At 38.6% G+C, this 12907-nt stretch overlaps 1 protein-coding gene across 1 annotated transcript; it reads left to right on the forward strand.

Moving 5' to 3' along the window:
• The first annotated feature begins 248 nt into the window (after positions 1-248).
• On the forward strand, positions 249-10654 carry qdpra (quinoid dihydropteridine reductase a). The gene is made up of 7 exons (XM_039814050.1): positions 249-417; positions 508-600; positions 1390-1486; positions 1861-2001; positions 5560-5668; positions 8107-8190; positions 9601-10654. The coding sequence occupies exons 1-7, from the start codon at positions 334-336 to the stop codon at positions 9701-9703; spliced, it is 711 nt and encodes a 236-aa protein (XP_039669984.1). The 5' UTR covers positions 249-333; the 3' UTR covers positions 9704-10654.
• Positions 10655-12907: the final 2253 nt, after the last annotated feature.

Consider the following 12907-nt stretch of genomic DNA (forward strand, 5'->3'; position numbering starts at 1 on the left):
AGAGAACATTTCTTGCATTGAGCACTTTTACTTACATTTTAAAATGCAGGGCTTTAACATGCAGCATATTATTTGAACAGTGTGGAATTAGTATTTTTGTTTAAAATACTTTCTCCACCACTGTTGGATGATGAGGATCATACATAGACTGCATGGTTCATCTTTTAATCGTGGTGTTTCCGATCGTCTTTGAAAGCAGCATTAGCTCCGCCAACTTGTTGCACAACAGAGAAGAGAAACGCCCCCTCCTCTCTGTATTTTAGCCTCAGCTCTCTGCCTCGGTGTGCCTCAGCTCCAGCTCTCATTCTGCTTACTGCTAATCAGGTCACTAACATGGCTGCTAACCGGGTGATCGTTTATGGAGGAAAAGGAGCTCTGGGCTCAAAGTGTGTCCAACATTTCAAATCCAAAGGATGGGTGAGTGATAGCAGGTAATCCTCGCTAAAGGCTAACAATCTGCGATGCTAACTGATAAGCTAACTATTTCTCTCTATGAAATTAATATAGTGGGTTGCTTGCATCGACATGGCTGCAAACGAGGAGGCAAATGAGAACGTGATCGTGAAGTTGGGTGAATCTTTCAACGAGCAGGCAGGACAGGTGAGCTGCAGATGACCGTTAGCTTTATGAATTATACATATTTGATGTTTCTGTCTAATAAATGTCAAAATGAAGAGCTAACAGGCAACTCTTAAGACGTTACAACCAGCAGCTAAAGTCTAACTTGTTATAAATCCAGTAGCTAATAAATATGTTTCATTGTTGTTGTTTTTTTGCATTGCTCAGTTTTGCTTAGCTAAGAAAGAAATGTGTATGCTAAATGGTGCGTTCATGTCACATTGGAAAAGAAAGGGGGGAAAAAGTTGGTGAATGTAATAATTATATATATTTTATAATTTTTCACCACCACGTCGCTGGTTTGACTGCTTTGTTTAATGCCAGACGTCTTCTTTCAGAATTCAACCATGATATAATTTTACCACTATATGATACAATATAATATAGGCTATTTGCAGTCTTGCGACAGGTCCATCAATTTATTTGCTATGCTGTGTATCCAGTTAGTGCTGGGTTCAACCAGGACAGGTCACCCTAAGACAAATAATGATGTAAATTAAATGTATTATTATAGAATACTGGATAGTATATTATCACATTTCTATGGTCTTATTTAGTCAGTTTACACAATCTATTTTTAATTCTGAATTATACTTTTTCATGAGTGTATGGTTGTCTTTGTCACTCTAACATTTGGCTGCGTAAGACATAACTCCCTGTAGTCATCACCTACTGTTTTGTTTGTTGACCTAAAGGCAGTGTATATTAAACATTTCCAGCTGAGAGGTAGTCAACAACTGTGGCTTTATAGTTATCTCTCATTTTGTGCAGGTGACGGCAGATGTGGCCCAGTTGCTAGGGGAGCAGAAAGTGGATGCTATCTTGTGTGTGGCAGGAGGATGGGCGGGAGGAAGCTGTAGTTCCAAAGGTCAGAGTTCAACTTTTTGTTTGCCTTAATATTAACTGTCAACCATTTGGTTCCCGCTGCCACTCATGCTTACTTTTTAAACTCTACAGTAAATAAAAAGCAGCTGATTAACTCAGCTTAGCATACGGAATGGAAACATTAGGAAACGGCTGGCATAGCATAGCATGGCCCTCCTCAAAGTTAACAAAGTCGTCCTACCAGCACCTCTAAAGCTCACATATTAACATGTATTTTATTCATTTAATCTGTACAAAAGCCAAAGTGATGTATCAATGGCATAAGCATGATGGATACATTTTATAGTATGATATACCAATGAATTTAAAATGAGGCTTTCCTTTTTTAATAATTATTTTCCACATCTCTCTCTCTAGATTTATACAAAAACACAGATCTGATGTGGAAACAGAGTGTGTGGACCTCCACTATCTCCAGCCACCTCGCGGCTCTGCACCTAAAACCAGGCGGGCTGTTGACTTTGTCTGGAGCCAAAGCAGCTCTGTCGGGCACTGGAGGTAAGACACACACATTTGTGTTTACTGTTCACATCATGATGACCTGGTTTGGCCGTGTGTCACGTCAAGGTTGCAGGCAGACTTTGATTTATTGGAAACGGAATTGCGCACATAGCTTGATGTCCAACCTGCCAATTCAAATGATGTAGGTAATAGAAAGCACTGCAGGGCTCTGACCAGGGAATTGATATACTGATCAGAGACACAGGGGATCTAACGCAGCTCACAACAATGCAAGGAAAAGGTGTCGATAAAATGGATCCAAGAAATCCAAACGAGGGGAAAAGACAGAATGGCTGATGAGCTCTGTGAAAGCAGCGGTTTGTCAATCAGCAACCCTGTGCTCTCTTAGTGTCCTTGAGCAATTGACTTAACCCTGACCTGCTTTTTTGTTCATCAAAGCAGCTAAGGACTACAGAAGACAATAAACAAAAGGCAACAAATGAACTGGTATGTAGAATAGAACTGGTTGATTATGTAAAACAAATGCTAATAATCTCAAGTTGAAATGGAATAGATGGAAAGCGTCTCCGGAGCCACAGATGAGTTTATCATCTGTTTGCACAAGTGCAGTCGTACTTGCATAACATGGCAAGGAAACTTAACATCATGTGGGAAATTGTTGGGGTAGCTAGTACTTGTTTTTTATTTATTTTTATATAAAAAAATAAAGGTGAAATGATTAGTCGATAGAGATATGGAAAATAGCAACTATCTTTACAATTGGTTAATCGTTCAATAATCAATAATAAGCAATCAAACCAAACGGTGATAGTTCCATCTCCTTTTTAATAATAGTGTTTGTGGCTTTTCTTTGTCATATATGAGGGTCGACTAAATATATTTGGGTTTTGGACTGTTGGTTGAACAAAACTAGCAAGTTCAAGACCTTTTTTTTATCTGGGGCTCTGAGAAATTCTGATTGTATTGTTTGACCATTTTATTTGACATTTGAGAAAATAATAAAAATAATTGTTAGTTGCAGCGTTATTAATCAGTAAGCCTGTGTATCACAATAAAGCAGGAATTCTACTACAGCGGAGATACAGAATAGCATTTCTGTGGATCTATGCAGAGAATGGTTGTATTGATAATTATAAAATTTTATTCTGGGATGCATCGCGACATATATGCACATGGGCTGAACCGATTGGATGGTGAAGTGTAACGGACATAAAACATGTGCGCCACTGTGTCGCGTTAACGTTTCTTAAGGCTGAACTAATTGAATGGTAAAGCGTAACAAACGTAAACGTGCAGCATTTTTACATTCTAAGCCAGGCTACTACTTGAGTTTTGGTGAGGATGGCTGAGTGTAAGCAATCAGTTAATTATTTATTGTGAATAATGGCAGCTTTTTTGTCATAATTCAGGACATGCTGAAGTCTAATTTGTTACAAGGATGCTGCTACAGCCAAAGCTTTTTTTTGCTTGTTGGTTCTTTGCAATGCTGGGAAGTATGATGGCAAATGTAATACAAAGCCCTGCCTCAGCATTCCTAAGTTTTTAATAATGGATCATTACAAATGTGTTTTTTTTTTTTTTTTTTAAATAGCAAGTAGTCACACAGTGAGAAAAAAACGTGTATCGAAATCAAAAAGTTTGATGCATCAAGATGCAACTATATAACCCTCTGAATTGTATTTGAGTCATGCCTAAAAATTCCCACCCCCTATGTGTGCTGGTGAATTTAATTCCACATATAGTTCACCATTGTTAATGTGACACCAGCCAGCCTCATGTTAGGAGGCCACAGAGGCTTTGGTGTGGTGCCATGTGATGGGCTGAGATCCAACTCCACAGCGATACAAAGCCCTTCCTCAGCAGTCGGCACCGAGCACACAAGCTCATCGGCTGCTGGCTTACGAAGAGAATGACTCAGCAGCTGTGGCTGCACACACATTATCCACGTGGACAGAGTTTGTTAACTGCACTGATGCAGTTTTGGGTTCCTGATATCTATTGTTCTCTTTTGACTGAGTCTGTATTTACTTTATGTAGGAACCTGCAAATCTGTTTTTTTTAAGGGATTGTACAGTATTTTAAACGCAAAAAACTGGAAAACTTGTTTTCCAAAACCCCATATTTGTGTGGCGGTCTACTGAAATGTGAATCAATATAAAGAAACAAATATATAACAAATATAACAAACACTGGTGTGAGGTACTTCATCCTTTTTTCTGTGTGCTTTTGATCAAACAAAGTGATTAAAAAGTGAATGAGCGTTGACCAAATCCAGATCATCTGTGCAGTGGAAACAAGAAAAGCAGATTAGGATTACTAATTGACTTTGAATGTTGTTGTAAGTTTTATGAATCAATACCCAGTTAAATGTTGGAAATATAATCATTAGAAGATGTGGGAGATAACCAGCCAAGGAAGAAATGTATGATCACCTGAGATTGACCAAAATGTCCTGCCCAGCATTTCCTGTTCTGACTCAATCACCAGTTACAAAGAAAGGGTTGTCAAACCTCGTGAAGGGCTTTTTTTTTTTCTTTTTTTTTAATAATCCTAACCTTTCATTTAGGATTTAAACCAAAGGTTGAGCCCCAGACGGAGAGGGGTCTTTTCTGTGCCCTCCATGTGACTTTTTTCATAATCCCTAAACGTATTATCCTCTATGACAAAAAAGAAAAGCTCTCAGTGCACAGCAGACAATGTTATTTATTCTATTCAAACAGCTCGTTGCCTCTATCTTCCACACAGATGCCAAGTCCAGTTTTTTTACATACAGAAAACAAAGATTAGCCTGTGAAATGTCAGTTGTGCAAGAATCAGAATAGTCTTGGATAGATTTAAAAAATTAAATCTTTTCATTTTTTTTTTTTTAAAACCTTTTTATTTATCAAGGTAAGTCGACTGAGAACAACTTCTAATTTGCAACAACGACCTGTCACACAGTTACACATTCATAGCATAATCAAAGCTGTGTTAATTTCACTGTCTTTGTTCTAGTCTAGTGCATGACTGGCATCTCTGACCTGGGCTTCAGTGTGTTTTTTTTTTTTATCTTGGCGAAAAACAAAAGCTTGTAATAAAAGCCATGTCACCACCCCTTGTTCTCATTGGTCAGTTTGTTGTAAGCCTGTCATAAGATTGGTTTAGCGGGATGAGATGCTTGGCATTCTTCAGAAAGCTTGTCAGATGTTTGGGGGTAAGCTCTTACGGTTTCCAGATGCTGAAGCTGCAATAACTTTATCCAAGGCTAGGTCCATGCAGAAACATGGTGTAATAAACAGACTAACGAGAGAGTGGAGAACAAGAAGTTAAGGGTGTTTTTACATGTAGTCAGTAAATTGAATGTGATTTGTTTGCATCCTGCCTATCCGAGCCTTTGTACAACACCAACATACCCAGTTACTACTTCAGTTTTAAAAGTCTTAAGATGTTCCTTCCTTAGATTCTCCAGTTTCTTTTCACTTGACCTCCCTCTACTAAATCAATGTCCTCCACTACCGGGTACAGTGTGTGATGCATTTGATGTGGTCTGTGTTGCCTTTTCAAACTGAATTTGCTGCAGGACACTAAAAGAAATCTTCTATCTGTACCCTCCAGGCATGGTGGGCTATGGTATGGCCAAAGCTGCCGTCCACCAGCTGTGTCAGAGTCTCGCAGCGAAAAACAGCGGAATGCCTTCAGGAGCCGCTGCTGTGGCTATACTACCGTAAGTACTGCAGGGAAATGTTGTGTATACAGTGCACATGATGCACATAGAGTTCTGAGGTAGATCACAGACATGGGGGTTTCAAAATAAATAGTCTACCAAACCTGTCTCTTTGAATATCAAATAAATCTAAAAGGCTCGCTCTTTTGCGGAGGATAGCAGCTGTAGTCGGCTTGGATTCACAGCAGTTCCAATCGATGGCACAAACATGTCAAAACACACTTCTCAAACCACACCTGCAGCATAATTCACCCACTTGCTGAGGATGGGAGTATTTGATATTGAAAAGATAGATATTTTTTTTATTCAAGACTGTAAAATGAAATAAGCACTTTGCTCTCATTTTTTTCCACCGTTGGTTAGATTGTCTACTTGACCCACCATTTAAAAGAATCAACAGCATTTATTTTATTAATTTTTTTTTGTCCTTTGTCTGAAAAAGGATGTTTAGCTTTGAATTCCACCTGCTTCTGTGGAGAATAGGTGGGGAGTGTGAGGGAATTTGAGCAGTAAGGAATAGTCGATTAAAGGTATAGTAAGTGATGTTAATCCAATACACTTTTTGTCAAATTCAGCAAATATCTCCTCACGGTCCCCTAGCTCTCTACCTTCTGTTTGCGCCGACAGTTGATGGTCGGGGGGGGGGGAGGCAGCATGTGAGTATGCCAGTAGTTATGTCCGTGAATCTGGGGGGCGAAGCTTCTGAAGGGGGGAGGGGGGGGGGTTGTATTTCCTTGGCAGTTGAGTTCAAATATCAACAATGTTTGCGCAGCATCGCTTACTGCTTTTTTCTTTTTTTTTTATTGATTAGTTGAGCGACAGAAAATGTTAACTATTTTGATGATCGGGTTTTTTTAATTTTAATTATTTTTTTTCTCTTATTTGATGATCGTAATATTTGATAGAATTTTGATAGATAAAACAAGGAATTTGAAGACTTCACTTTGGGCTCTGGGAAACTGCATTTTCTGACATATCATCGACAAAAAAAAAAAATAGGCTGTTAGTTGCAGCCATGACATTTATTGCCGTGCAGTTAAATATGTTAGGCCTTGGGCCGACACCAACAGAAGAGAAAATTGAATGCTTACCAGACAACCTTGTGTGTTTTGTCGGCTGAAGCAACAAAAGGAAACTATTAAGACTTCCTTGAACTTCATTAGCCTGAGACATTATAACATGGTGCTAGTAAACCGCACATTCCTGTTTACTAATCTGGATGGACTGTGATGCTTTATGACAAAGAGACTAGAGATTCTTTTATTTCTTGATCCACTACATGGAACACTTACTCACTACTTGTTGAATGTTATTGGTTTTTTTTCTGTTCTTTTTTTAAATTTTTTTATTTGTATTAGTTATTGTTGACCATTGAGTCCATATCCAGCAGAAGAATAGTATTACAACTAGACAGGACTTAGTTTAGCTTAGTGTGGATGTGAATCTCTTTTCTGTTACAGCCTCGTAATGTTCTTTAAGTTCAAATAATTGTATTTAACATAAATATCTTGCACAGTGCAGCTTTAAATACACTGCATCAGCCAGTAAAAGGAGTGAAAATGAAAGCTACGAAAGTAGCTGTGTCTCCCATTTCTTATGTTCGATGGATAAGTGCTTGGTGAAGATAAGCTGCAGGAATAAAGGATGGATAAGGCTGCCAACTTCACCCGGTAGATCTGTGGTTGTGCACATGATCTGTTTTAGATGAATGATGCACACAGAAGCTTTTGCATTATCTCCTCTTTTTTTTTTGTGCGCTTATTGATTCTTTTTTGCACAGTCACCGTGAGAAGCTGAAAATGGGTTTTCAGGGGGGGTATCCTGTTCCTGCATTCTCTTTGGTTGGCTTTTCCACCAACATGAGGCTGGGGTTAGTCTGCCTCTCCAGTATGCTGTCACATCTGTTGAGCATTAGCTCCATGACTTGCATTTCTGTTACAGCCTGAATCCCCCAGCATTTGTACAGAAGGAAAATAAGTAATTCTATTAATGCCTCCACCTTCAATTTATTTAGCCTTAAATACTACTTTATGAAAATATGTTCTTGTAATTTAAATGTATGTATATTGCTTCAAGTTTTTTTTTTTTTTTATTATCCATGCACAACAATTACAAAAGCAGTAGTAGTCACTGAACATCTTTTTAGTCTCAGCCTAAACACCTTGACAATTCTACATAAATACTACAGTACACCTGGGTCAGGATGTTTTGTTGTTTATAAGCTATTACACAGGGACACTGCATGTTAATATCAGAATAATTTTACTAAAGGTGACAAGAAAAGTGTGCTGTGTTGAATTGCTAAGTGAGATTTGAAGTCATGAATATGATAATAAAACAGAAACATGATGCAAATGACCAAACCTTTTTATCAAACCCTGTGCTCTCTGTTTGTCTCTGTTTGTCTGTCTGATTGTCATCTGGCTTAATTTGAACAGGGTTACCTTGGATACGCCAATGAACAGGAAGTTCATGCCTGACGCAGATTTCGGTTCCTGGACACCGCTGGAGTACATCGCGGAGTGAGTGCTGAAGCCACAATAATGATTCATAGTCTAATTTACAGGCTGTAAAGAGCTCTGTAACATGCTCATATATGTTTTCCTTAAATATAACTACCAAATATTTGCTTTCTTCTGCTCCCGAGTCATATTTAAAAAATGTTTACATTCTCCGTCCAGTGCAACTACATTATCAATCGGTTCTAATTTACCTTTTTTTTTTTTTTTTAAATTAAAGTACAGTACATTGAAAATGCCACTTTGTTGACTTACTGATTTAAATATCAGGATAAACATCAGGAACATACACTAGGTCCAAATAATATTCAAATATTTCAGCATTTTTAAGCAAGTATGCAACATACTACGCTTGTCTGTGGCCATAAACGATGAACTAACATCAATTGATTTATGCTCAAATGTTACTCCCATCTTGTAAGTCTTAAGGACATAATAGTTCTTGTCTTCCATTCTCTTTAAACAGGAGTGGTCCAGGTGGTGCACTTCTAAATGTCTCTGACACTGAAACATGTGTCCATGCCTCTGTTTAACATTCTGTCCTAGTAGGGCTGCTGTGGGCAGATAAATGAAATTGCTGTCTGATTGTTCAGTTTCCAAAAGGCTCTTTGATTCTGAGGGACTGACACCCTAAACATCATTTAGCTTTTGATGCTTTCAATCAAGGAAACATTTTCCAGCTATCAAACTACATTAGTTACTGGGAATACCAGTTGTGATCAAGAATGAACTGAGCATAGAATGCAAAGTACATTGTAAATTTGTGATTGAAATAGATAAAAAAAAAATAACACGTACATATCAGGGCACAAGGTATATTCATCTGCAGGTAACCATAGCAACAATAGTAATGCTTAGTTACCACTCTGTGATGAAACTAGTTTGGGTTAAACTGACCAGCATGGGTGATTGTTTAAACACAAACCCTAAATAAATCCTACATACATAATCAAACATTTGTGCTGCAAATAAATGGATACATTATCCATTTATTTGCAGCATATATGCTCCTATTTTATTGTTGTTATTTATAAATGTATTTAAAGTGTTCAAAATCCATTGACACTCTTTGATGTTTAGGGAATGTACGGACAAAAGACTAAATTAAACTTTACTAAGACCATATATAATTGATTTCTAAGGTTATTTTTTGGGGGCAGATGCCCTTTATTGGGTGGATATTAGGAGAGTGAGAGGATGAATGGAGAAATTGCAGCTATGTGGCATGCATCAAAAATGATGCAAAAATGATATATAACACAATAAAGGAAAGGGGGAAAAAGCCCAAAAGCATAATATGAGCACTTTAAGGTATCATAATACAACAGAGTAGAATGTATAAAATAACTTTCTCTGCTTTCTCTGCTTTGACTGTTTAACATATATTGTGTCCATTTCTTTGTTTTACTTCAGAATGTTCTTCAACTGGGCCACAGGAGTGAACCGGCCGGCATCAGGAAGCCTGATGCAGCTGCTAACCTCCGGAGGCGAAACCCAGGCTGTGGCTGCGCAGTAGAGGACAGAGTAGAGACGGTGATGGGAGAGAGGGAGCAAGGGAGGGAGAGAGGGAGAGAGGGAGAGAGGGAGCGAGATAAGGACATGGAGAAGCACAGAGATAGACTGGTAGAGAGAGGAGGAGGCGGAGGAAGATATGAGGAGTGATGAAGAGGGTTTGGAGGCTGTAGTGGTAAAGAAAAGAGGTGGAGAGGAGACGCCTAGATGGGTTTGTTTTGGAGGGATGAGAGGGGCTTTCATTGCAAGTGCAGCCTCAGAGTGCCATCTAGCTGTATTCCCCTGCAATGACCTCACTGTAATAGTCGGACTGTGTTATATCTCCAGTAATGGTATGGACACACTCTCCGCTATACTCTCAAAATATTCTTTCAAAGATCAGTGAATTGTTTTAAACTGTGTGTGTGTGTGTGTGTGTGTGTTTTTGGTTAGGACTGTGTGGAAGTGGTCGGTTTTAGATGCATAATATAATGGGTTATACCACACATAATTCATGTCATGTCATAGCAGTGTTATTACAATAATTATTATGGAGAAAAACGCTGAAATTGAATCAGCTGTCTAAACTTTTTCCCTGCTTCATTCAAAATGCATATTAGCAACTTCATACACACAGTCATTTTCTTTAACATCTGTGAAATCCGACACATGAAGGTGTCGGTCCATTGTGACATGTGAGATGTCTAGAACTTTTTATTTTGTACTGTTAATTACCCCTGAGCGTCCTCTGCCACTGTGGAAACCAGTAAGTCGAAAAAAAGCCGCTGTCTTCTTCTCTCAAACGGACAATTCAGTTTAAAGTGGAGTGGCCTTATTTTACGTTTGTAGCGATCAAGTCAAAGTGACCTTGCTGTCCGCGGTATGAAAAAGGTGCTCTGTGCCTGTTGTGTGTTTTCTAAATCGTGTATTGTAACTGTGTCAAATTCACAATAAAAGACCAAATTGAGGTTTAAAATTTCATTCTCAACTTCGGAAAAAGCAATTGACAAAATAATCGCACCTCAAGGTCCGTTTTAGTAGCTGTTCTGGAGCGTACAAATGTCAGAAATCGTATTCACTATGTAGTGTATTATATTTACAGTCTGCCGTTATTTGGGTTTCTGAGCACTTTAGGGCTTTTAAGTTCAAAGTTCATTCTTGATTTTAAGAAACAGAAGTTGAAAAGAGAAACCCACATTAAGGTTAATTTGTTAGCTGTTGTGGAACTGATGATCAGTGAAAGAACTGCTACTAAATGGACCTTGAGGTTAGATTGTTTAGTCAATGTAAGGATTGTAAAACCAATTAAAGTGGGTATTTGATCTAGTCACTAAAATTTTGTGGCAAATGTAAAAATGGTAGTCAGAATCAAATGTGCTATTACGGGTCTTCAAAAACCTAGATTAGATATAATAAAAAAATAAATGAATTCTATATTTTGTTAAGAAATCCTATGAAAAGACAAACCAACAATGTGTAGGTCTGCTTCAGTATTCAGTATTTTTTTTAAGCTACATTTTCTAAAACCGCTTGTGAGTTGTAGTTTGAAGCAAATGTTGTAAACAGTGTTTTTGTTGAGGATTATTTTTCCGCTGCAGATTTATGCATATTTGTATGGCGTGTGAGTATTTCCAGCAGCAGGATGGTGCATTTGGAATCGACAAAATAAACTACTTTGGTGATGTTAGTAGTAGAGATGCACCGAATCCAGAGTTTTGTGGTTCGGCGGAATACCGAATCCACTGGTTAAGATTCTGCCGAAACCGAATACCGAATCCTACTCCCATCCTCAGTCCATTAACACAGTAAACACATTAATGAAGTAAACAACGTCCACAGCCTCAAAATAGTTAAATGTAACAACTTGATGTTGAATTCACACGCTCTTTTCACATCGTAGGAAAGCGCATCGCTATCGCCAGATGAGTGACAATTTTGTTTGGCAAATGTTTGCTAACCAGTGCATGATGAAGGCATGTTGGGTGGGTGAAATTAGAAAGCTAACATTAGCTAACGAGCAGCAGCCGGCTGTTAGGTCGCTCCGCTCCCACTGTAGGCAGTCATTTGCCGAGAGAACAGCTGACAGCCCGGGAGAGGCACTGTCTGGTTAACACAAGTGTTTAGCTGCGACTGTCCTTCCTTTGTCGTACCTGAAGTTGCTACATTTTGGCTGCTGTCTGTAGATTCCTTCATGCACAACTCTTATTCTTTCGGAAGTTTCATACGCAAATGTTTTAACAGCGGCGTTGTTGTGTATAGTTTAGGGTCCTTGCCACCACGAGACAAATCGGCATTGCAAATTAAACATGTAGCTCGACTTGAATCGCCTTCTTTTGACTGAAAGTACTGCCAAACAACACTTTTTCTGCTCACAAGTTCCATTTTCACTTTCTCACAGCTTACTGCATTGAATGCTCCACCTAGGTAAACTCCTTTCCGTAATCAACGGCAGCGTCATTACGTTGCGCGTGTAGTGCAAGCATAGGGTTCGGTTCGGTGAAAAAAAAAATTTCAAAGGTTCGGCAGAAACCGAACCCTGTCAAAAAGCCAATGTATTCGGCCGAATCCGAACCCGAATCCTGGATTCGGTGCATCCCTAGTTAGTGGTAATAAAAAACATATCGCAAAAACCAACAGTGTGGCTCATTGAATTGTTTTTAATAGTTTTTGTACAACAATGGAGCTCTATGGAAACAGAGGAATAAGATATATTGGGTTTTAGCTACACCTAACTTTTTTTTTTTTTTTTTATGTTGACACAATAAAAAAAGTATTGAATTTCACCAGCCTTTTAAACCCCTCAGTATATAAACAACCACTAGATGGTGCAGTCTAACAAGCGTCCTGTTGCTGCTGCCAGTCTGTTTTTCTAGTGGAAGCCGAATGAATCAAATGGATGAGTTAACCCCAGCAGCTGAATGTGTACTACCATGCATATGCTGTATAAAAATAACTTACAGAAGGGCCTTTATTGCATTCACTTTCCTGCACTGAACTGATTGCTAAGCATCCAGGCCTTTCACCTTGGCGAATGCAAATCTTTACATCGGCGGCATCTGGGAAGATCAATTTAAAAAGTTGGATTATGATGAATAGATTATTTTACAGTCCCATTCCTCTTTGTGCAAAACATGTTGTTGTTGTTCAACCAACTCATATATTCACCTTCAGCAGCATGGCCCAGAATGCACATAAAAAGTCTACAGGGCAGCTGCTGGGCCTTAGTCTT

Source organism: Perca fluviatilis, chromosome 10 (assembly GCF_010015445.1).
Source record: "Perca fluviatilis chromosome 10, GENO_Pfluv_1.0, whole genome shotgun sequence".
Classification (NCBI taxonomy): Eukaryota; Metazoa; Chordata; class Actinopteri; order Perciformes; family Percidae; genus Perca; species Perca fluviatilis.

What these genes read in the sequence shown, in the direction of transcription:
- qdpra (XM_039814050.1), top strand. Translation starts at nt 334, where the DNA reads ATGGCTGCTAACCGGGTGATCGTTTATGGAGGAAAAGGAGCTCTGGGC. An exon ending in TCAACGAGCAGGCAGGACAG is followed by an intron (nt 601 to 1,389) that starts GTGAGCTGCAGA and finishes CATTTTGTGCAG; the next exon opens with GTGACGGCAGATGTGGCCCA. An exon ending in CCGCTGGAGTACATCGCGGA is followed by an intron (nt 8,191 to 9,600) that starts GTGAGTGCTGAA and finishes GTTTTACTTCAG; the next exon opens with AATGTTCTTCAACTGGGCCA.